Source organism: Panthera tigris, chromosome D2 (genome assembly GCF_018350195.1).
Source record: "Panthera tigris isolate Pti1 chromosome D2, P.tigris_Pti1_mat1.1, whole genome shotgun sequence".
NCBI lineage: Eukaryota > Metazoa > Chordata > Mammalia > Carnivora > Felidae > Panthera > Panthera tigris.
The window spans coordinates 24,293,573-24,319,683 of NC_056670.1; the positions used below are offsets into that span (position 1 = coordinate 24,293,573).

The window sequence follows — 26,111 nt, forward strand, 5'->3', positions numbered from 1 at the left end:
ACTAAAAATTTCAGGTTACCAATATGAGGTAGCTACTTCTAAAACTGCCTTGGATAAGCTTTTTCTAAAAACACTTTTATCATGAGAAAACGTGAATTTAGTTACTTCTTTTTAAATTTTATATTATCTTTAACTGTATCAACAAGTAGAACACTGTTTTAGTGACATTTCATCTAAAATAATAGCTTCAAAGACTACTGTTAAATATAATAAAGACTTCTTCATTCTCTAAGAACTACGGGACAAATTGATACTAGTGGAAGCATATTCTTGAACATTTTGATCTGAACTTTATGGACCAATTACTCAGAAAAATCAGTTCACACGAGTTAAATATTCAATTGTGACTTATGTGCACGACTGTGTAATTAACAGGTCTTAGAATAGGCTTCAGGCTCCTACACACTGGAGTCTGAAGGGAGCAAAGCCTATCCTAAATTGGGCTACATTAAAAAACTACCTGCTGAAAGGAGTGGGTGGATCTACTAATCAGGATAAAAAGATGTAGACGCAGTTTTTATTCTAGGAAATCTGGACATTAATAAATTTACCAAACTTCTTTAATGTATTGGGGGGGGGGGAACCTCACACACATATCATTTCCAGATGAATGATCCTAAAGAAAATGAACATTATAAAAATTTCAATTTACAGAAAGTTATAAACCAACCTCTAGAACTCTTCCTTTCCTTTGCCTTGTAGCAATCTAAGCAGACCACAAATCCACATTTCTGGCAGACCCAATGAATGTTAAACAATGTTGCTTCACATGCATCACACATTTCCCGGACTCCTCTCACTGCTCTTTTCCAGGCGATTTTGGCTGAAACACAGAGAAATAAAAATTTAAAGGCAAGTATGCTCCTTTCCACACAATTTTTGCTGAAATACACAAACACAAAAATTTTATGGCAAACCAAGAACTCTGAAGGATATAACTAAAGATCAACAGATTTCTTGAATCAGTAATTCTCTTCAGAAGACTTACATCTAATGGAGTTTCTCAACCTTAGCACTTTTAAGATTTTTGACTGAATAATTCTCTGTTATGAGGGACTATTCTGTGCAATGTAGGAAGTTCAGCAGCATCCACACATTAGATGTTAGTACTCTACCATCCACTCCTGACCTTTCAGTCATGCAACCAAAAATGTCTCCAGTCATTACCAAACATCCCTTGGGGGACAAACCACTGATTTAGGAGAACGGAAGATTTAGCGTAACTCATATATTAGGTGCTTTACATATGTAAATATAATTACTTTCTAAACAAAGCTATGAGGTAGTTACTCCCATCTTACAGTCATACAGTTAAAAGCAGGAAATAAAGTTGAGATTCAAATATAAATCTATCTGATTCTAAAACCTGTGATGAACCACAGCAGATTAAAAATAAATGGTATGGACTGTGTCTTATGCTGGCAAATGCTGAAATTTCCCCATTCCACATCTGAAGTATCCTTACCATGCTAACTTATGTCATAATGGCAGAAACAGCATAGTGCTATTGTGACTTCATGAATTGTTAATACATTCAGTTGGAAAAGATGTTGATTTAAGTACACATAGGTGCCTTTGTACATAAAAAAAGTGTTATCAAATTAAAATGTCAGTAACACTAGATAAAATAAGGGACTGTTCCTATTAAATATACGTCAAAGAGAAATTCTTAAAATCAAATTTGTACAGTTGTATATTCTAAGTATTTAACTTCCTTACCATCCTTTTTCACCCAGGACAAAGCTGTTTTTTCAGATGTTACTAACTGACAGAACTTATCACCTATTATATCCAAGATGTATTTTGAAGTTTCTACGTCTAGTTCATCATCTTCATAATTTTCATGTGTCCATAAGCTCATAGCTTCATCGTCATATTGGTCAGGAGAAGAGAAACCATCTATTCTAACCACTCCATTTTTACTAAATGACAATCTGAAATATTAAAACATAAAAGGATTAGACACCAGTCCAGTTTTTTTTTAATGTTTACTTATTTATTTTGAGAAAGAGAGTGCGAGTACAGGAGAGGCAGAGAGAGGATCCCAAGCAGGCTCTGAGCTGTCAGCACAGATTGAGTCACCCAGGCACCCCAAGACACCAGTCCAGTTTTATAAAGTTGTAAATTTATAATTAATTTACATTTTTTGTATTATAAACATGTAAATTACATTTGTTTAAAAAAAAAAAACAAGAAAATAGGGTAGTCCTTCATATACACACACACTTTTCATTATTAATTAAATTTAACAAACTTAAATGACTCCCATAGTGTTACACAAATGGCAATGATAAGCAGCACCAATTTTAGGTTATTTCAAGAAATAAGATTTTTCCTATCAGTTATACTTAACTATTTATTTCAGTCAAATGAAAATTGTGTCTGAGTGTTCGATGAGGACAAGAGTTAAAATGTTGGCCAAATGTTGCCTAGAGCAATTCTTTTACTTTATACATAATCTAAATCAAGAACCTCTAATACTGAAAATGCCCTAAATCACCTTAAGACTTTCACTGGGAGGATTTAAAAAATACCAAGTATATACATACATAGTTTTCATTAATTAAAATGACACTTTATTTATTTATGATTTAGAGGAAAGGATGAAACTCTTAAAAGTTTATTAGGAACCCAACCAAGTATACTTAGTTCCTCTCAGCTTGCCATCCAATTTACTTAACTACTCAATTCAGAAAAGTTTAGGGTAAATGGAAAGCAAAATTGCCATTTTCTTCCGGGTTGGTAGTTATTCTTCAGAATCACAGTACTTACTCTATTTACTCTCAACTGGGGGATATCAGAAATTCATTACAACTCATTCTCTATTTTTCAAATGGACAACACCAACAACATTCCTTTTCCCAGGCCCTTTTCTCATTCTTTTATTACCTAAACGTTTTTTTTTTTTAAACCAAATTTTCCCTTCATTATAATCCATCATCCTTTTTTGAACCAGATTTCTCCCTTTGTTATAATCTATTATCTTATTTCAGCTTTGTGTTATTATCTCTACCTGAAAATTTCTTTCCTTCAAATCTACTTTCCTTCTGTTTTCTTTTTCTTTTTTACTGCAATTCCATGTGCCCTACTTTCTACAACTATTCTTTAAAGTTGTTGATCCTTTGGGGATTGTTGGCTGGAAAAACCATGAAGTAAAAGTAAGAAATAGAACTTGGTTCTGTTCCTAACAATACATGTTCTTGGGGTCTCCACTGGGCCACCAGCAGAGGTGTATTTGCCAGAGCAAAGTGTTTCTTAACTTCTTAGGAAGTTGATGATTAGGAAAATATTTGCAGCTTATATTCATACACATTCATATGTGCTTGGTACGACTAAGGACCTTTTGTACTTTATCTCATTTAATCATGAAATCTCTCTGAAGTAGGTACCACTATAATTAGCATTATGCATATGAGATAGGATGAGCTATATAATCCTACTATAGTTAATAAAGTCATATAGGAAGCAAGAGAAAGAGCTGAATCTCAGGAATGACTGATTCTACCTGTGAAAAGTGATATGGTAGTATGATATGGTACTGACAAACCCTTTTTCTAATTTTATAACTCATATTTTTATAGCTACATGTTTAACAAAACATGTGGGTAGTCCATGTAATGGAATGACTTTGGTTTGATACCTAGATTGTTTACCTAGATTTATAGACAATTTGTGATTGCTAACTAATATAAATGGTCAAAGTATATAACCATTTAAAAATTCCTTAAACCAAACAAATTGCTGCTTCCTATCATTTTCTAGAAAATACTATTTTCTCATTAAGGAAAAATAAAGATCTCAGAAGAGAAAGGCCATATGACCACAAGTAACAAGAGAATATGAATTTAGTCACATGGTTAGATATTATTAAATTTATCACAAAAAAGTTTAACACTCTCTTCTGATGTTTCAGAAACAAACTCAAAAGACTCACTCCCACCTCTAAAAGAGACCCTCAGAATGGCAGTATAATTCCCAATATCCTATAGACATATTTTCCCCAATTACATATTTCTACTCACCGTCTAAAGTAGTAAAATCTACAAAACACCGGGGAGTGGGTTGGTTCTTCTCCTTTTTTACTCCGAATAAGTCTACATTCTCGGCACTTTTGCAAATTAGGCCCTATCTCACAGCAGGAGTCATCCTGTAAAAAGGATTCCCCAGTTTGCTTCAGCTTCTTGACTTTACGCCAATCTTTTAATACCGAACGAGGGATGCCAGCTGTAAAACCAGTAGGAAATTATTAGCAAGATTACAACTTTTTAAAAAAGTACACTCCTTGAGATAAAGTTCAAGACAAGTATACAACTGTCACAACATATTAAGACTGTAAAAAAGAAGCAGACATTATACTTCTAGGTCCTCATTAATAACTAAAAGTCCACAGCAGCATTTCTATTTACTTACTATTCTATTAATCAAATGAATTCTTATGTCAGTATACTGGAAATGCAGAGCTGAGTAAATCTTCCAGCTGATTGAAATTTTTATGTATTAAATATTTATATTTGTACAATAGCAAACACAGGAATCATTCATTTCTATGTGAATCTATAGCTAAAAATATAGCCCTTCTACACAGGGATTTGGTATATGTAGGAGAAAGTTATTTCAAGATCAAGATATTTCAGGAAGAATCTGAAGACCAAAAGTTAGTGCTTTCAGAAACTACAGACTAATTCCAACATACTTATATTGTTTTGAAATATTTAATATGATTCTCCAAGGTAAGTGTGGTCCATTAAAGATAAGAGGTAATTTTATATAACCATTATTTGAGAGAAGAGGGGCTAATAAGCTGTCTCTTAGTATCTCTCCCTCATTATGATGTCCTCCATTTGATTCAATATACTGATGGAAGCAGTATCTTTTAGAAAATAAAAGGGATGAAGAAAATAAAGAAAAAAGCCAGTATTAACTTGATGGTCTTTTTTGATGGTAGAAAAGGCATCAGGGAAATCTAAAGGAAAAAAAAAAAACTTCAAATGATTAACATTTGAAGAAATTATTTACTATGCTCTACATCACTGCACCATCATGTTTACTAACTTCAACTTAATTGTTGTAACACTGGCTCAAGTATCAAGTAGATAATCTGTCATCTACAGAGCAGAACTCAAAATATTATACATAAATTAAACTTTGCCTATTAAAAAATTTAAAGCATATTCTTTTTAAAACAACCTATGTTGGGACAAGCAAATATCAGACTCCTTTTTTAAAAAAAATTTTTTTTGAATGTTTATTTTTGAAGGAGAGAGAGAGAGACAGAGCATGAGCTGGGGAAGAGCAGAGAAAGGGAGACACAGAATCCAAAGTGGGCTCCAGGCTCTGAGCTCTGAGCACAGAGCGTGACACAGGGCTCGAACTCACAAACCGTGAGATCATGACCTGAACCGAAGTCGGACACTTAACTGAGCCACCCAGGTGCTCCCAAATATCAGACTCTTAAAAGTGTACTTACATCTGTATGTCAGGTATGAGATTTACATAGTTTGCTATTTCTGTCATGTTCAAAGATATTTCCTACCCTGTGCTTTCTAATCACTCTGATGTGTGGAAAAGAGGCAGTACAACTATTCTCCGGAGACGATCTAATTCTTGCAGAAATATGTAGCAGATCTCTGGCCTTGAGCTCCCACTATTACTTACCTGTTGACAGTGTGAGGAGTACAATGACAGCAAGATAGCACATCTTAACATAGGAAGTACAGAGTTTAAGCTTCGGGATGCCTCATTTAAAATCTGCTTCCAGTTATTAAGCACTTCTAGGATTGTTGCCTGGTTCTTTAAACTACCTGCTCTCCCCTCTTCTGTCTCTAACTTAGGACAAGCCATGTGGCTTAATCCACTAAAGAAAGACATATTATATGCACACACCACTTATGGAATAAAAATGTTTCCATAAGGCTCGTATGAAGAGTTTGCTATCTCCTCCACTGCACATAAAGCAGATTTCCCCTATAGACAGTATAAAAAATTCAGAGCTTTTAGAAGTCAGAATGAACAAGAATGGTACACTGCTCATAGATTTTTACTTGGCACACGTGATTCCAATCATTTATTTACTTTTTTTTTCTGTTACACTTAGAATAAACTAAATTCAATGTATTTCTATTTTGACTAGAAAACAACTATTAACCAATATGCTTTTACATTACAGGTAATGGAACAGTTCAGAGAGTATGGATAACCATACCACTATGAACAATTTAAACAGTATTTATAGAACTGGACATTTCAAAGCAAATTTCAATTCTGTGACACAAAATAGACAATCTGAAGCTATTTTTAATTTAAATGAATGGATGAATTACAAAGACACAAAGTCCCAGGTCATAGAGACAGTTTGTGATATTGTGATTTTTGTTTCTAAACTAGGCGACACACAATGGTAGCGGACTCCTTTTATGAATTTTATTATAAAAGTATTCACATAATAAAATAACTTTATCTTTCAAATCTATACATCTAATTTATTGCCAATACCTAAAATCTAAACTTTGAGAATAACACATTTAAATCAACAAAAAATACCTAGTATTCTTTTATGCCATAAGAACATTTTCATCCTTAGTTCTCAATTTATTAGCAAATACTCAATCAGCTGCTCTAGCCAACAGAAAACTATGGAGGAAGAAAATAGGAAACAAATACATGCTAACCTTTAATCTTTGATAGTCCATCACTTAAAAAAATTTTTTTTTGAGATATAGCAATTAATTCTGATTATATAGTCTGGTTTTGTGTATCATAGGACTTTGGACATATTTAAATTTGATGGGTAATTTCAGTTCATAAAATTATATAAGAAATTAGTCACAGAAAAACAACCAACTTTTAATTAGCAGTATGGAAAGACAGCAGATACAAAGACATTCCAAAGCAATAGATAAAATCTCTTGTACCTGGCTTTAGAAGGTACTAAGAAACACACTATTATAGGAGTTATGTGTATATAACTTACACATGTGTAACAGTGTATGTAATCACATTACACTCTCTAAGTACTGACTTAACTCACTCTTTTTGACTATGACTGATGACAACCCCAATAACCATTAGATAAAGGTCATATTTAATTCATGAGGTAGATGATCCACTCAAATATGGAAGTTAGATTTATGAACTCCCAATTTAGAGAACTTTTCTAGACAGCCAGAACAAAGGCAGAACAACTCTGCCCATAATTAACAGATGGCAATGAACAGTCAATATTATTTTGGACTTGACAATAGATGGGGCTTAGAATACCCTCTCTGAGGCTAAATGTTAGTTACTAAGGAGATTTGACTAAGCAGCACAACTTGGAAGGGGGTGGGATGCTGATTCCAGTCTGTCATTGAACTCTTACTTGGGAACCTGTACATTCACTGTCAACATGAACTAGAATATGTACTTAAGAGTTAATTTTATAAACTTAACTTCACAAGAGTTTTCTAAGTGTTAAAAGTTGGAAGATTCCTATCTCTGTTTTCTGTAAATTTAACTCAAGTATCTATCTGTATACCCAACACCAAAGGAAATGTCACGTGAAACAGAAAAGAAACAATTATTGACCACACTATGCCTCCTTAAGAATTCACTGGGGAAGCAAAACACATGAGAAAAGAAAAGGCAACACAGTACACAATCCAATACTCAAATAAATGGCATGTATATTGTATCCTCCGATGTCAATCTCCCTCTCTTTCTTCTGACTATATTTGCATTTCAGTCTGTCAGCCTTTCTGTCTCTAGTAGAGCTTCGTTCTTTCACTTTCTGACTGTCCTTTTCTAGGATTCCATCCTCCTGTTTTTCTGTCCTTCACTTTGCCTCTGGTTTCCACACAGGCATGTGAAAAAACCTCATTCAGTGAAAAGGCCCAAATACAAGCCTTCAAGCATCCAAAGTACTTCTTGAATGTCCACACTGTCAGATATTTCATATATTGTATGTGGATGAATACATGGATATAGTGAAACTATTAAGTGCTTTCTGCATTGTGCAACATACCTAAAAAGAAATAAGCAAACTGAGAAAAACTACTTCTAGAGTTAAAAACCTACAGAAACACTTTGGAGTGAACATTACACTTATTTTGCCTTACTAAGGCCACAAATGAAATACAATCAGTTTTGAAACTTTTACTTACAGAAATTTTTCTTGAATGTAGAAATGAGCACACAAAACCAGAATCCCCTTTTATTTAACTTTTACCCAAAATAAAGAACTTTTTGACTGAGTGGCAATATTAGTTAAATAGAAGGTAATTTCAAAAAGCTTTCAATTTTGTTACCAGATGAGAGAAGGGATACAGGGCGTATCCACACTAATTGAAGTAGTATTCTTCTAAAAATGTGACTTAAAGGAAGTACATGTGACTAGGATTTTTTTCACAACCACATCATGTTAAAGGTAAATAGCTAATTTTAGGAATCCACTTGACAGTACTTAGAAATGGTCAAAATTCTGAGTAACTACTAAATCGGTTTTCGTCAGAGTGCTAGGTAGAACATATTTCTACAAGTCTTTTAAAAATGGAGAGATAGGTCTTCTCTCATTTTCTTTTATAGGGTACTTGGGAAATGCAGAAATGAGGTCTACGAGCACATACATTATCCTAGGGCAGACAAATAAAAGTCAAAAGATGCCCCTGTGCTCACTCATCTTGACAGAACCTACACCATTATTGCAAGAACATGCAGCCCATTTTGCCTGAGATAAAAAAGTAATTAACTTACCACTATTACTGTTGCTCTGCAATTTCAATTTACTTTTTTCTTTGGCACTCCTGCTGAGAACCCCATTGGGTTTTAAATCTTCTTCTATTTCACCTTTTCTCTTCTGCAAGTCATTTTGCTTCTTTTTGTAAGTTGGCTTAGGTTGCCTCTTAGTCCTTTGCTCTGACTTGCTTTCACTTTCATCTGAGTCTCCACTTTCAGAGCCAGATTCGTAAGTTCTTTTGGCTTTTCTCCTAGTGACTTTATCATCTTTTATGTATTTATCAACTATCATCTTACTATCTACACTATTTTGTATGTCATTGGATGTAGAGGCTATTAAATTGACAGAACATGGCTTGATAATTTCTGATACAGAATTCCCTGAATTTTCCATTTTATTAGTATTTTTATCTTCCTCTGAGTGTCTAGTAAGCCAGGCCTTTTTCAGTTTAGTATGGTAGTTAGGTTGACTTGTCTGGGATGCTTGCCCATTTCCTACAGAGTTTGCTTTGTTTATTGTACTACAGGCTACAGTGCTATCCGAGAGAAGGGAGGCTGAAGATGTCTGATTTTTCACAGCATTAGGCTCAGTCTCGCTGACATTACTACTTTTGTACTGAGCTGCAGCCAATGCTGCCTTGTGCTTTTTTAAATGGATAAAATCAGTTGTGCCTGAGAACCCAGAGTTGGGCTGAACAGCACTTCCTGTCTTACTACTGGCTGGTGTAACTGGAGCTGTGGTGCTGACCCTGCATTCTTGTATCTGAGCCACTGAATGACTGACACTTTTTGAAGAGGTACATTCTAAGGATTTAGAGGCCAAAATGGTATTCGATAAAGAGTAAATTATTTCTGAACCCCCCCAGCTGGAAACACTGGTGGTAGTGGCAGCAGATGTGAATACATCCGTTTTGGTATTACACACTGTATTTACGGCAGACATGACTGAACTGGGAACACTGCCCTGTGAGACAGCCTGGACATTTTTTTCAGATTTTATGTGAGCACTGTCTGAATTCACACTTGGCAGAATGATTCTTCCAGTCTCCCCAGCTTCTGCTGGTTTGAGACAATCTGTTTGATTTGCCCCAGTTGAAGATCTTTCACTAACTCGATCTTTGGAAGCTAACTGCATTGCTGGCACACTCTCAAGTTTTGTACTAGATGGTGGACGAACAATGACAGATGCCATAGCAGCCTGTGACTTTCCACTGCTTTTCTCCACATGCCATTCAGCTTTCTCTTTGCTGAGGTTATTATTAGATTTCCACATTTCTGACAAACTCTGTTCAGAAGAACTCTTAAAATTGGCCTGAGAGTCTTTCGGCTCTGGAATTAGAGTTGGAGGCTTTTGTGATTCTTGAACTTTCCCACCAGCATTTACAGGCATCACTGGGGTTAAAGTTGGAGGGGAAAGACTACTATAGTTGCTTTCCTTTCTTTCCAGGCTGTGATGGATTGGTGGGTGAAATACTGGTGCTCTATGTAAAGCAGGCATGCTCCGGAGTGCATTTGTAGAAGAAACTGTCAAATGGGTAGGACTCCTACAATCATTTCTGAAGGTTGTTACCGAGTGAGAAGCAATTTGATGGGGAAGATGTTCTGGTATCTTGCCTACTAAACCTTCACTTTCTGGTTGGTGTTTAATTAAGGGTGGAGGCTTTGAAAGAGATGATATAAATGAAGTCAGAGTTTGAGGATTAGCTGTTGCAGCAAGGGTATTACTCTGTTTTTCAGTGTAAATATGTGAAACCTCTTTGGATGGATAGGACCTTGGTGGTTCATTGACCACACTATTAGACAATGTAGTGAAATAGTTACTTTGGGGCAAACTCTGAGGCACTGAGTGCTTCATTTTATAAAGATCGGATACTGAACATTCTACATCCTTGTCTTGTTTGACAATGACATGGCTTTTAGGGCTAGAAGATGACAATGCTACTCTGGAATAACTATCTCTCTCACCCTCAAGCCCCTTGATTTTAGTTGTAAAGGGAGCAACATCAATACTTTCTTGAAGGATTCGACGGTGTTCCTCCTTATATTTGTGTAATCTCTCTCCAGTCTCCTGGGGTTGTCTCTGTAATTGATTCAATACAGGATCCACAAAATGTCTATGCAATAGACCATCTTTTCCAGTCTGTGACCTATTCAGATCTAGGTCATTTTTTGCTGATGTGGATGCAACAGAACGTAATGGTTCAATGAAAGCTTTCCTCTCCAGTTCTCTGTAAAGAAAATACACATAAAGGTTTCTGTAACAACTTTTTCTGGTATGATATGAAGATAGCTTCTGCATAATATTATGAAAGGAAAACATGACTTTGCATGTACTTTAATAATACAGAGTACATTAGAAAGTATATCAAAATGGAAACAATAGTACTTACTCAAAGCCTAGTTTTAAGATGTTTCTTAACTTAAAATTATCTGTTTAGAAATCAAATTAAGAAAAACTATGAAAGACGAGGTACTCGTAAGTTTTAAGCATTGGTGAACTTACTCTTTATGGTGATCTATTAAACTTTTTGTCAATGGTGGACTGGAATGTGCTGTAATTTTAAGAGACCGATGAGGCTCTGCACTGGAAGGTCTGACAGGAATGTGACTAAGTAATCCAACACCATCTGCTGAGGTCACAGGGGTGGGCTGATGTAACCAGGGACTGGGAGAATTCTATTAAAAAAAAATATATACATATATACATATATATACATATATACATATATATACATATATATATATATATGACTTCAATTACTATAAAAAGCTAAACACAGTTATCACAGCAGGACTTTAATGTATATTTATGAAGCATAAATGACCTTTTCTAAATATATCTTACAAGAACTATTCAGACAAATAAATAACATAATTATATGGATTTTTCCATGTGATGTAGGAAAATCAATCAGTATCATCATAGTAATTTCCAAACATTTGTTATTTTTTTTATATTGAATGCAGATCTTGAAAGCATTGTCTTTTAACTTCTAAATGTACAGAACCTAGTTCATCAGATTTCCTAACATTCTAATACCATAAAAATATATACTGCTAATACAAAAAACAGAATTTGTTATTACTGAAGTACATGTCACCAGAAATAGAATATCAAGTTCATTTGCCAATTTCTGTTGTCAAAAATAACAAACTTTTTCAATGCATCAATTTACTTAGAATTGGCAGAATATTACATTTTGAAAGCCACTTGTACTTTGTTTCCACTACAAGCTATAAGCACTGTTGGACCATTAAACTTGGAAGTGTGGAAGTACAACAAAATTAATCTTTTATATATCAATATGCTGCCTTTCTCATACTGAATATTTGGTGATACTGATCTCTATGTTGATACTTAAAACTCTCTAATTACATGTGTAAGGATTCGTTCTATACTGACATTCATACACACATACACACTGACATTCTTCCAGAACATACTTTGTGGAGTTATACTTCACTGAGATATTGGGAAAATCCCCTTTGGTTTTAACAAAGAGAGTATATTTTACATCTCAAAGTGATAATGCAAAAGCAGTATGATATCATAACAAAAACATGCTGCTGTAAAATTATTTGGATTAAAAATATACATTATAAAGCATAAACCTCACATAACAGAAAAAATACATATATACACACTAGACACACATGCACATATGCATAAAGATCATGCAGATATGTTTAAAAGGCCTCAGTTTTACACTATCCAGAAATTTTAAGCTACAATCACTTATGGCAATGTTAAATTTTTGACTATAAATTACCAACAAAAATTATTTCCTAGTTGTTTCTTCACTGCTACTCACAATATTAGGATTAAGAGATCTTCATTTTTGTTCAAAATGTTACTTAAATTCACTGCTTTATAACTTTACATAACAAATGAAAATGTGATATGCTTGTTTTTAGTTTAACAAGTTTGTGACCAGTTAAGAAGACATTTTATGCCCTTATATATATATACGGAGGCTAGATTGACACAACTGAGAGAAAAATACTACCCAAGCCACTTCTAACAGTTACTTAGACTGATTTTTCAGGGTTGGGAAATTATGGAAGACTCAAAATGATTTGCCAGCTCTCAGTTCCCATGTGTTCTAGTCTGTCTTTGTCCAGTATCAGCTGCATCTACATTTGTGACACATGAGAGTGAACGGTCAGAGTAAAATGTGGGTGCATTAGGCACTAGGGTCACCAGGCCTGCTTTCAATAATGGTAAAGAGGATACTGTAGTAATTAGTGACTCTTCATTGACTTCAACTACTTAATTTATACATTCCAGTAAGATTCTACCTGCCACAAGTTCAATAGCACCATCAAGAATGGAAATGGGAAGCTTATGGATCAGATCAACATAAGCAAAATTCTTCTAGAAATGAGATCCTGCCAACATCAAATGTGGGGATGTTGGTGCAGAATAAATTGTGGAGTTCACTAGTGACTTCATTAAAGAAGACCAAAACTCACACAGAAATGGAGTCCAAAGGAGTTGATTATTTATTATGGGATTAAACCACAAGAAATATCCTTTAAAACTGTCAGAACTCTAACTGCTAGCTGATGTCCCTTTACCAACAAGGTAAACAATCACAACTTAGGAATCAAGGAAGGACTTACTACCATAATCTATGTCACCACTGCTACCCAGAATATAACAATTCCTCTGACAGACTTGGCATGAGGAACACCACCCTTGCATTTATTACCAAGGCTCTACGTAAGCAGTATTATCCCTAAGTGAGAAGCTCACTAGCATTACCTTCCAAATCATCACCCCCTCTTGCCTAACTTGTGAAAGATGTCAAAAATACAGAAGTTCATTGCAGCACTATCCATTATAGTCAAGGGGTAGAAGTTACCCATAAGTCCACTGACAAATGCATAGAGAAAATGTGGAATATACATATAATGGAATATTACACAGCTTAAAAAAAAAGAAAATCATGTTACATGCTACAACATGGATGAACTTCAAAGATATGCTACATGAAAGCAGCCACAAGAGGACAAATACTGTATGACTGCATCAACTGGAGTATCTAAAGCAGTCAGAATCATAGAAACAAAGTAGAAAGGTGGTTGGCCAAAGAATAGGGGGAAGAGGAAAGGGAATTAGTGTTTAACGGGTATAAAGTTTCAGTTTTGCAAGATGAAAATGTTTTAGAGATCTGTTGCACAACAATGTGAATAAAGTTAACACTATTGAACTGTACGCTTAAAAATGATTAGGACGGTAAATTTAATGTTAATTGATTTTAATCAATCAATCCATCAATCAAGTTTTAGAAAAATTCTGGGGAGACAGTTGAAGAGCAACTTGAGCTGCACCAAGGACAAGGACTAAGTTGTCTGGTGGAGTTTAAGACACCCATTCTCATTCTTTTTGATACTGTGGATGGTAATGCCCTCAACAATCACTTCTTAGCATGAAAATAAATGTGGCTAGAGAAACCACATTAGCCCATGAGGGAATAGGAGCTCTCTATACCACCACCTTCAGCAAAACTCCTCACATTTGATGTTGGCAGGACTTCAGTCCCAACTTTACTCCCAAATATCAGAAGTCTCCAACTTAGGCACCCTTCTGAGAATAAGAGCCTCAGAGAGTCACAGCCTGTAACATACCATCAATATTATATCTAGCTGGGAAACATAAAAATTTGTCTTGAGAATAATTTAAGATATATATCCAATTTATATATAATTTATATATATATATATATTTTTTTACATATAACTTTACATAAATTTTAATCCACAAATTGTACTTGTAATTTAGCTGAGCATAATTATAGATATGTACCATAATAAGTTATCAAGACATTCATTCTTCATAATAGATATGTCAGAACCAATCTAAAAGTTTTACTTCTTTAAATTGGCTTTTAAAAGTATGTAGGCTTTTCTGAGATATCAGCTTCCATGGTTCCAAAGTTACTAAGTATCAAAAGTTTCACTATGATTGGAAAAATTAGTGCTTGAAAGATTCTAACATATTTTATAATAAGACAAAAAATTAATGGGATATTGGAAACGCACTTGTATACATGTTGATTAATACACATATATTGATGTGTGCCAAACCACAATGTAACTTACCCTCCTTAAAGAAGATTCAGCATTAACTGCATTTTCTGGGTGAACCCACTTAGAAGAAGGTAGACCAAGTCCTGAGTATGCATGTGTTCCATTTGGATATTGCCAAATAATTGGATAAAGTCCAAGCTGATTATATGAAGCAGAAGGATGGGCTTGTCCAAGAAGATGAGGGGACTGATGCTGTAATAACTGTTGCTGTTGCTGGTGTGCTAATGCTAAGTGGCTCAAGCTGCTGGCGTGAGCAGTCTCTAGTCGTGGGTGGCCACCAAGTAAGGAGGCAGCAGGCACTCCAGGTAACACAGTAGGAAGTAAATGAGGGTGATGAACAGAATGGTGTGGACCACTAGTCAGAGGGTGAGTGTTAATGGTAGGTATTGGAGTTTGACTAGATGATCCCGCAAGTAAGTGAGGTGCAGGAGTTAAGGCAGGGTGATGGGTACCTGGATTTAAACAGGTTCTGTGGGATGAAGAATGAAGAGGAAAGGGATGCTGGTTTAAGAAAGGTGAAATGTGATTAGTTCCTGTTTCTGACCCAACAAGTGCAGGATCTCTGTAAACTGTGAAATGCTCATTTTTATCAATGATAAGAGGGCTCTTTGTAGCTTCTAAGGTACTGCCTCGAGTAGGAACTGAATGAAAATTGCATCTTGATAACTCATGTTCTATCTTGTTTGCCAGTCTTCTCTCACCAGCAGCTTGGCTGTTCACATAATTGGCCTTAGACTTTACAGAATCAGGAGAATGGGTAATTTTAGGTTTAAGAACTTCAGGTGAGGGATTTGATTTTGTCTTGTGAATATCTACTGAAGTATTAAGTTTAGATTTTACTGTCTCTGGGGGTGGGCTTCGCTTATGCAGCTTATCTTCTGTGACAGAAACTGCACTCAGAGAAGACATATAAGAGACATACTGGTTTTTCTCTTTTTCCATATTCAGGTGATCATTTCCTGAGGAAGCACTCCTAACATTTGATTGGGTTAAATCTACTTTAACTACATCACTGACCCAGCTCTGGTCGGAATCTTGTTTTGCTGTTTCCAAGTATTTTGCATTTGCAATAGAATGTTTTGAATCACTAACATTAGGATCCATTTTCTGAAGTGTCTGAAGGCCAAAGGTACTGGAGGTTTCCTGAGCCACCTTTTCTGAATTAGTGTCATTCGTAATATCAATAACACATTTTGGTGTGGGTGGTCTGGACACAAATTTCTCCTTTGGTAATGATTCCACTGTATGTGTTTTTTCCATATTGCATTCTTGAAGAAGTAAATCGTTAGGATTATGATCAGAAAGTGTGGCCTGCTCTGATGAACGAATAATCATTTTGTCTTGAAGCTGAGTGTCAACAGACTTCTGCTTCTCTGCTTCTTCATGTTTTTTATCTTCCTGTATTTGATCCCAGGGAGGCTGGCTGTCTATTATTAGTGTCTCTTCTCCTACCTTCTCATTATTCTGGGATTTTCCTTCTTCTCCATTTACCTTTGAAGTGTTTTTATTTTTCAACTCATTCTCTGGCTTCTGATCTGAGGAATTATTTATTATTCTCTTATTTGAATTTTCTGAGTCACTGCTCTCAGAAAAGTCTGAAACATTGTCGGTTCGTAGTCTTTTCATATTTAGTTTCTTTTCATCTTCCTCAGGTTTCCTTCTTTTATTCATCAACTGTTTGTTTTTCCCTTTAGCATTTTCTGTAAGATAAAAAAAAGGAACAGTTTTATTTTGCATAACTAAAATATTAAATAAGTACCTTTTAAGTGTATTTTTGTTTTATTTGTTCTCATTCCCTTAAAAAAATTGAGTCCTACCTCCTCGTGCTATATACTCATACTTTTCCTCCTTCATCTTCTCTTCATCTGGTATACTGCTATCTGAGCCCTTCCTCTTACTTGGACGAATATTTCTTTGTTGCTGTTGCTGGTGTGTATTCTGTTTTGGTACAGCAGCTTGGGAGTTCATTGCTGGTCTGGGACTATTTGCTTGGGCACGTGTATAATGACCCTAAAAATAACCGATTGAACAATGATTATTTATTACCTGATCCTAAGTAATCTAAGGAAAAATATGTATATAATAATACATCATTAACAACATACATACGTGAACAGCGTTGCTATTTTGACTGGCGCGAGACCTTCGCCGTGATGTGATGCCAATATTTTCACCTTTTAACAAAGAGTGAACAACATCATCTAGAAAGGTCATTTGAACCATAGAAGGATCGACATTCTGTGGTTCTAGTACCTAATCCACAACACAAAACAAGAACAAAAATTAAATCCAATCAGCTAGTCGATATAATATTAGGTATAACTACTGAGTAGAAAATGTTTAAAAATCAGTTTGGGATACTTAATTCATAAGATACTGTCAGACTTGCAATAAATCAGTTTTAGTCATCAAACATAATATTAGCTTGTTTAACATTCTGAAACCTACTGTTTCTTCTGCTAACCAAAAATTTAAAAGCAAATATATTTATTGCAAGTATATCTTAAAAAAAGCAAGGCTAAGAATCAATTAGGAGTATAATGCCAAATCATAAAATGTATTTTAAAAATAGGAATTTCTAGGGGCGCCTGGATAGCTCAGTTGGTTGGGCATCTGCCTCTTGGTTTCATCTCAGGTCACCATCTCATGGTTTTATGGGTTCAAGCCCTGCACTGGGCTCTGTGCTGTCAGCACGGAGCCTGCTTAGAATTTCTCTGTCTCCCTCTTTCTCTACCCCTCCCCCACTCCCTCTGTTGCTCTCAAAATAAATAAATAAACTTTGAAAAAATTTAAAAGTTAAGGGGTACCTGAGTGGCTCAATTGGTTAAGCGTCTGACTTCAGCTCAGGTCATGATCTCAGTCTGAGTTTGAGCCTCACATTGGGCTCTGCGCTGACAGCTAGGAGCCTAGAGCCTGTTTCAGATTCTGTGTCTCCCCTTCTCTCTGCCCCTCCCCTGCTTGCGCACTCTCTCTCTCAAAAATAAATAAACATTAAAATAAATATTTTAATGAAAAAAAAAAAAGGAATTTCCAAAAAGCAGCTATAAAATAAAACTAGGAAAGTAGAACTTAAGAAGAAAATGACAAAAATTGTGTAAATGAATACAAATGGTAATAATTTTTTAAAAAGACATGTTAAACAAGTAACTATTTTAAAAACTAAAGGCAATTCTATGTTCCATTAAGAAATGAAAGTTTGCCACCATTTTAGGAAAAACAAATAAATACAATTAACCAATATAATTTATTCAGCAATTTGGCTAAAATTTTAAGCAAAGCATTTGAACTGTTTCTAAAGGGGTACTCAATTATTCAGAAACCCTCCACAATCCACTCAGGTAGCAAGGTGTAAATATATTTTTTTTTTTAGCTACAGCTTTGAAAGATTTGAAATCAAGACTTTCAGACTGTTCTTTAAAACTTCATATGAGGGGTGCCTGGGTGGCTCAGTCGGTTAAGCGTCCGACTTTGGCTCAGGTCATGATCTCGCGGTCCGTGGGTTTGAGCCCCGCGTCAGGCTCCGTGCTGACAGCTCAGAGCCTGGAACCTGCTTCTGTTTCTATGTCTCCCTCTCTCTCTGCCCATCTCCCACTCACACTGTCTCTCTCTCTCTTAAAAATAAATAAACATTAAAAAAATAATAAGATAAAAAAATTTTAAAAACTTCATATGAAATTTATATCCTTAATACTTAAGGGAGCATACCAACTATGAAACTTGACTTGAAAAGAACTACAATGGTGTGCATTAGTTTTCATTAGTGAAAAGCAATCATTTGGGAAATACATTTATTACTGGAGATAGAAAAATAGATTTTAAGAAAGAAAATATTAGCTGATGAAAGGATTAAAAAAAAAGAATACTCAAAAGAGTTTGATGCTTCTATTTCAGAGACTTATTTGATCAGTGTTGAAATAAATTTGGTATTACTATCTCACTGTGACCTAAAGTGACCTCTAATAAACATCAGATACACTTAAACTTATTAGAAGTATATTACTACAGAAAAAACTTAAGAGATGAAAATTATTTACTGCAAACTTATTGAACCATTTTTTGGGAGGCATGGACTATCTGAATTGTAAGTATCTCTCTTCAAAAGTATTATTAGTTGGACTAGTTACCTGATCATTCATAACGATCATGGTGCGAGTGAAGAGATCATGATGAGTAATTATGCCAGTAAACCACTGGGTGGCAGAGTCTTGTCTATATACTCTCACTCTGTATCCATTTAAGGAATAAGGACCTTAAAAAAACACACACACACAAGAAATAGGGGTATCTTAAATGGAGACATTTTCATTGAAGAATACCTTTTAGGAGAAACAGGAGCTTTGTGATAGATGAGTAATATCATTTTCAAATATTGGTTTTTAAAAAATGTATTAGAAGTGACTACATATACCTTAGCGCCAGATCACTGTGAAGTTATCATTACACACACTCTACTACACATATATGTTCTAACTCAATGGAAATAAAATACTTTAAGTCAGAAAGACTATTTCTGGCATCATGAGTTAATAAAAGGACAATATAAAATGTAAAGTTATAGTCATCTAGAAAGTCATAAGGCTACAAAGCTACTTAATAGGTGTGGGGTACAGGACTATGTGGCTGAAATGAAAAGGTAATTTGGGATTCCATTATCTTGAGTTTTCTAGTTGCCAAAACTCTACATAACAACTACAAATTTTAATTCTTCTGTTGACAGCTAGAAAAAGCTGCCAAAGTCTTGCAACATACAGAGATTATTAAGTGAATTATAAATATGGCACTAAAAGGCATTCTAAATAAAGAACTATGGTGTACTTTTAGATTAAACTCACTTTTTAAAGGGAAGGATTAAATAATAATAATATATATCTGCATATATTCACATTTACCTATTAAAACAAAAGTCAGTCCACAGAAGAGAATAATGGGAGATAAAAATTTCTTCAATTCAGGTACTAAAATGGTATCAAATATTTAAAAGTTTAACAAGAACTGTGAGGGATCGGATGGAAACTGATACACCTTGATGACAGCATTATACATGGACAATTTACAAACGCTTTCAAAATGTGTAAGTGCTTAATCTTCTTTAATTCTCATTATTTTGCCTCTTATAAAAATTAAGAATATGAAGTTGACAGGTCAAATAAAACATTTAGGTGAGAGATCTAGGAATGAATTGATTTTTAATTCCTGGGCATACAGTTATAAGCCATTTAACATACCAATTAATGGTTTAATATTTATTTGCCAGTTTCAAAACAAAACTATGCTAATGTTGGCCTGAAATATAAGTCAATTAACAAATGTATAGAAAATGTTCCACTTGACCTATAAATTAAATATATTCGGAGCCATGATAATCGATTATACAAACTCTAGTCTTTTCTAACTGTGGAAGAATAAGACTCTAAGAATGTAATATAGCAACAGCTTACAGAATAAGTATGATCAATTTTCAATTTCTATTAGCACAATTTTCAATTTTTAACTGTCTTATTCCTACCACAAAACACAATTTAGAGTCAGCCTCAAATAATTCTGCTTAGGTTGAACAGGGACTATACTGCCTCAATTTTTCACCTCTATAAATAGGGTAAGAAAACAAAAGTTGCTAAAATATATTAGCCTGGCATCTTCAATAAATTGCAAGGAAAAGAGGAAAAGAGATGGGACACATCAACCCATTAAATTGTGGACATTTTTTGGATCCCCTGATCTAAAATATATAAATAAATAAAATAATAAAAATCAATCAAACCTGTTAAAAGTCATTTGAGACATTTACAAAATAAGTGAAAATTTGAACTTGAGTATCCAGTATTTAATATTAAAGAACTATTAATTTTGGGGGGGGCATAATAATGGTATGCTGGCTTTGTTTAAAGAATTCGGCGATGACTGAATTTGATGGAAGGAAACAGGAGCGTGGATGGGGCAGGACCAACCAAGGTTTTATAGCTGTTAGGGCTGGAAGATAGGCACATGGAAGTTTGCTGAAATATACTATTTCTATGCATTTTTTCATATTCTCTATAGTAAGTTTTAAAGAATATTTAGCCTAAGAAGAATTTAATACATAGATGATCTGCTCTATAAGTACCCATACAAAGCAGAGTAGCCACACCTTAGAGATGATCTCTATTATAACTGAAGTTAAATGACATGGAAGTTGAGGGTTGAGATAAATATGGGTATTTAAAAACAAAATTCCTTTTTAAAACCATTCAACAAAATATCAATACTTCATGCCATACTGTCCTAGTTTCAATTCAATGTCACAAAAAGCTTATATGATTTTACAAATAGAAAAAGAAATCACTAAGAATTATAAAACCCCACTGGTTTGAAAGTCACATGTTATAGACAAATTTATAACTTACTAAAAAAAGAAACAAAACTAAAACTAGTATGATGGTCATTGCTGAGGAAGGTGAACTGAAATAGGCCACTTTTATCAGATACTAACAGCATTCTTCAAAGGAAATCATTTGTGGCTTTGGGCAATCCTTTACTCAAACAATGCTTCCTTCTCCAGGAAGGACACACCTAACTTTATTCTGTAATATGGAAATTTTCCTATCAACAAAACACCTGTGTGGTTATAATTTCATGCCAGTCATTTAACTCAGATGAGCTAGTAAGCTGGTGAAGTTATGAGCTTTCTACTGAAATTATGATTTTGCTATTTTCCCTCGACTGGACAGAACTCAAAATACTAAACTGGGTCTTCTATTTATATTGCATGTAATTGAACAACCAAAACCAAACATGAAAAACTGCCCAGTTCCAAAAAAATTTAATGCAGAACTTCAAAATAGTTACCTTGCATAAAAATCTCCTGAACCTTTTGTTCCTTTACCCAGACTTTCACTTCTTCCTGAAGTTGCGGGTTGTCCCTGAGAACTGGGTTTAGGCTGTCTATGTCGTCCTAGAATTACAGATTAAAAGAAAGGTCCATGTTACGCTGTCCTAACGTTAATATTACGAACTCTCCCTCCTATATTTTCTAAGGATTGAAGAAAATTCCTTCATCTAAATGTATGTAAAAACACAAATTCATAAGTTATAGTTCATTAGCAATTACATAACAGCAGAGCATAAGAAATTAACCTATGTAAGATTTGATCCTTGACAACAATCCTAGACCAAATTTGAAATTTACTAATGTGTTTTCTAACTTTAAGTGTGGCCTTAGATAAGTCACATTTTTAAGGGTTTCAGGATGAGAAGCAATATACAAACCAAATAGCATCAGGTCATCTAAGGCTGGTAGCAAAAGAATCGAGTTGAATATTTTAGTGACAATACATATATACATAGATGAATTACCCTCTTCCCATAATGCCTAAAATGTTTTAAACTACAAAAGTCATTATCCACTCTCTTGATTTAAATGCCATCAAATTCAGTTCTACTCAAACTCATCTGACCAGTAACTTCACTGCTAAAACCCAGTGTCAAAGCATCCAGGCAATTAAAATTACATTATTGATGGTATTATCCTCATAACAGGGTGGATCTAGACACAGAAACAACCGGTTCTCTCTCCTTGGAGATGTGAATCACACAGTCACATGGTTTCCCACAATCTGTTGGTCCCCCGCTGGACTCTTTGACATTCTGTTCTCTCTCTCTCAAAGCACCTCTGCTGCTCCTGCATTTGAGGTCAGCGGCAGGAGCCCTAGAGTAGAGCTGGGAAGAACAACAAAGCAGCACTGTCAATTGGCGGCCCTTATGAAAGTGGACTGGCAGATCATGGAAACCAGTGAACAGAAGGGAGCAGAGTGAAGGGAATTCTATCTGGTGAATAAAAATAATGTGGCAATTTGGAAAAGTCGAAAAGTAGCTGAAGAGTACAAAGAAGGACCCCTAATCAAGCAGGTCACACTTCAGTCTTCTAGTCTAAAGTTTATCTAAATAAAGCTTTTTCTTCTCATCTCATGATGACCTTAAGGGGCTATCGCGTATGTATTTTTGCAATAATAGTGTGGCAAATACTCTGATATTTCATTTATACCTAGTGAATACCAACCAAGAGGAAGAAATACAGGCCTTCAAAGTTATCAACTATATTCCTTCGCAAATAAACTGAAATGCTACTTTACAGAAGGAAATACTAGAGTGGAAAAGTATCATACAAAATGTAGATAAAATCTGTCATTTTGGGGGAGGGGGTGGAATGTCCATGACAGGTCTTCTTTTTTGTAAAGAAACTTTCTAGCAATCCCTTTTTTCCACACCCCTTTAATAATACACTGCACACTTACTTACCCTCTTTATTTTAGGAACAGAAAATACCATGGAAAAGTTCAGACTCTAAACCTCTTGATGCACACCAGGTGACAGTCTATTCTATGACAACAAAACAAAGGAAACATTCTATCTCCCAAGGAAAACCATTACCATTTCCAGATAGCTCTGACAACTATCAAGTTCTTTCAAAGTCTTCCTTACTTTAGCTTCCACACACAGATCCAAGCTTAACTCTTCAAAGTCAACAAACAAGTCTAATCACTTCCCTACCTTATAGTTCTTCAAACATGTGCATTCTGGTTTTGTTTCCACAGCTATGAATCTTCTCTAAACACCTGTCTTTATTATAACCACTCTTCCCTTATTCTAGACATTTAATTGGAAAAAAGATGGGCACTTGTCTAGAAAAACACTACACAATCACCTGGGTGTCACTGCTGACTTCTTTTTTAATTTTTAATGTTTATTTATTTTTGAGACAGAGCAAGAGACAGAGTGCAAGCAAGGGAGGTGCAGACAGAGGGAGACACAGAATCTGAAGCAGGCTCCAGGCTCTGAGCTGTCAGCTCAAGCCTGACGTGGGGCTTGAACTCATGAACCGTAAGATCTTGACCTGAGCCAAAGTCAGACGCGTAACCAACTGAGCCACTCAGATGCCCCACTGCTGACTTATTTTAAGTTTACTATGGTCTACTACTTCCAATCTTTCATACTTTGGGGTAGAAGGGGTATAAACTGCTGTTAAAGCAACACTGGCAATACTTCACAGACAGTCATGGGTATGGTCTAAAAAACCAGTTTCCTGTATTGAAACTTCACGGTTTTGGGCGCTGGGGTGGCTTAGTCAGTTAAGCATCTGACTTCAGCTTAGGTGATGATCTCACAGTTCATGAGTTTCAGCCCCGTGTTGGGCTCTGTGCTGACAGCTCAGAACCTGAAGACTGCTAAGGATTCTGTGTCTCCCTCTCTTTCTCTCTCTCAAAAATAAGTAAATAAACATTTAAAAAGAAAAGAGGGGTGCCTGGGTGGCTCAGTCGGTTGAGCATCTGACTTTGGCTCAGGTCATGATCTCGCAGTTTGTGAGTTCGAGCCCCCTCACCCCACCCAGTGAGGCTCTGTGCTGACAGCTCAGAGCCTCAAGCCTGCTTCCGATTCTGTGTCTCCCTCTCTCTCTGTCCTTCCTTCCCCTGCTCATGCTGTCTCTCTCTCTCTCTCTTTCAAAAATAAAGAAACATTTAAAAAAAAAAAAAGAAAGAAACCCATGAAACTTCACAGTTTAAAACTACTAGGCGTAGGGGGGCCAGGCTGGCTCAGTCAGTACAGCATGTGACTCTTGATCTCGGGGTCACAAGTTCAAGCCCCACATTAGGTGTAGAGTTTACTTAAAAAAAAAAAAACACACCTACTGGGATATATAAATTGCTCAATATTTATTTATATTTTATTTAAAACATTAAGATAACAGGCTATATTTCCAGGATCATTAAACATACAAATATCTCCTCAACAATGACCCATTTCTAGTGAGAAAAACACACCATTAAAAACTGACAACTTGAATCTATTTACTGAAATGACCTTATAGATCAAATTTCTATGGACCAATTTCCTCATCTATAAAGCAGTCACTAATATCTGTCTCTTTCCATCTTAATGAATGTGTTTTTACAATAAGATTTTTTAAAAAATAACTACAATTAGCTTTCTTAAGACATCTAATTCTTAATTATCTATGGTATTGGATGACATGTATTACTAAATTAGTTAAAATCCAAGAAAATTATCCCAACATACTGTCCAGTTATGACAGTCCTATTGTTGCTGGAGTACTCCTTTTTGAATTGTGCTAAGTTACAGGTATTTCTATTGTAGTCATCATTCCCATTTTAAAGGACAAAGGATCAAATCTTACAAGAGCCACTACCAGGTAGCCAAACAAGGTGGTTTTTTTTTTTTTTCCATTTATTGACTTGAACAATTTTGTGAAAGTGCTAAAAATCAGATACAGTCTATAAGGCAAACTCGCAGAGAACTGAAACTAAGGATCTGTAATTAGTATTAATTATTAATATGATTATTCAGAATCTTTTGGAATACAACTGGTTAATAAAGAACTTCAGCTGTGCCCTGAGTTGGTATGAGATTTTAAAAAATTACACAGTACTTCACTTTTTAGTAATTAAGTTACCTATACACATAATTTTTATATTGACTAACTAAAATAATATGTATTCTTTAATTTCCCCAAAACAAATCACCCAGAGAGTGAAGCAACAGCACCCTCTGTGAATCTCCTCTCCTCCATAAATTCTATCCAATATATTATTCTATGAATTATAACCTCCAGCAAATGACTTAACCAGATCAACAAGATTTGTTTTAACTAGAAGCTTATATAGAAAACACAGGAAAGTTCTAAACAATGCCTTAAGTGATTAGGTTCTGGACCTTTACGGTTCATTTGTGTGCTGTTCCTCTGTTTGCAAAGAGAGCAGAAGCTTGCTCTAATTAAACATCAGTGGGGTACCTGACTATAAATAACAATAGCTAACATGATTGCATGTTTACCATGGCAGATACCATGCTACCATACTAGGTGCTTCCATACAAATCAACTTTTACAACACTTTTCTGAGGTCTAAATTATTATGCCCATTTACATGTTATATACCCAGAGAGGTCCATGGTCATATAATCAGGATATGATGGAGAGATACAGCATTTTAATCTACTTCTGTAACTCTAGAGAGCTCAGGCTCTTTTCACCTACTCTTTCTCCCCTGAGTTAGTACAATGAAAAGGAATGAATAAGACTGTTTACTATAACTGCCTTTCAAAATTTGATATATTTCTTCACATTATATGTAAGAAGTAAAAGGCAACTTTATCTTATGAAGTCAGAATGGGTCAAGTGAAGAATTGAACAGAGTCAGGTGGAAGTTATCTTTCTGTAACCCCCCCCTCACATTAGTTATGTGAAATTCATAGGTAGCAACAGTCTAACACTTATCTAAGAGGGGAGACTTTGGATGTTAAACTGATGCAGTTTTTTT

General features: G+C 35.1%; 1 protein-coding gene across 7 annotated transcripts in view; it reads right to left on the bottom strand.

The window, feature by feature from the left end:
* Positions 1-26,111, bottom strand: part of JMJD1C (jumonji domain containing 1C) — a 263,036-nt gene that overhangs the window by 22,220 nt on the left and 214,705 nt on the right. For 4 of the 7 annotated variants that reach the window (XM_042961149.1, XM_042961152.1, XM_042961154.1 and 1 more), the window contains exons 4-14: positions 21,628-21,733; positions 19,692-19,757; positions 18,927-19,051; positions 16,912-17,055; positions 16,620-16,812; positions 14,815-16,502; positions 11,213-11,385; positions 8,728-10,937; positions 4,023-4,224; positions 1,720-1,934; positions 671-823 (exon numbers count right to left, since the gene is read on the bottom strand). In XM_042961149.1, coding sequence (XP_042817083.1) covers positions 671-823; positions 1,720-1,934; positions 4,023-4,224; positions 8,728-10,937; positions 11,213-11,385; positions 14,815-16,502; positions 16,620-16,812; positions 16,912-17,055; positions 18,927-19,051; positions 19,692-19,757; positions 21,628-21,733 — 5,275 coding nt within the window. Of the gene's footprint in view, positions 1-670; positions 824-1,719; positions 1,935-4,022; positions 4,225-8,727; positions 10,938-11,212; positions 11,386-14,814; positions 16,503-16,619; positions 16,813-16,907; positions 17,056-18,926; positions 19,052-19,691; positions 19,758-21,627; positions 21,734-26,111 lie in introns of all 7 variants that reach the window. The other 3 variants (XM_042961151.1, XM_042961150.1, XM_042961155.1) reach the window with 3 other exon arrangements.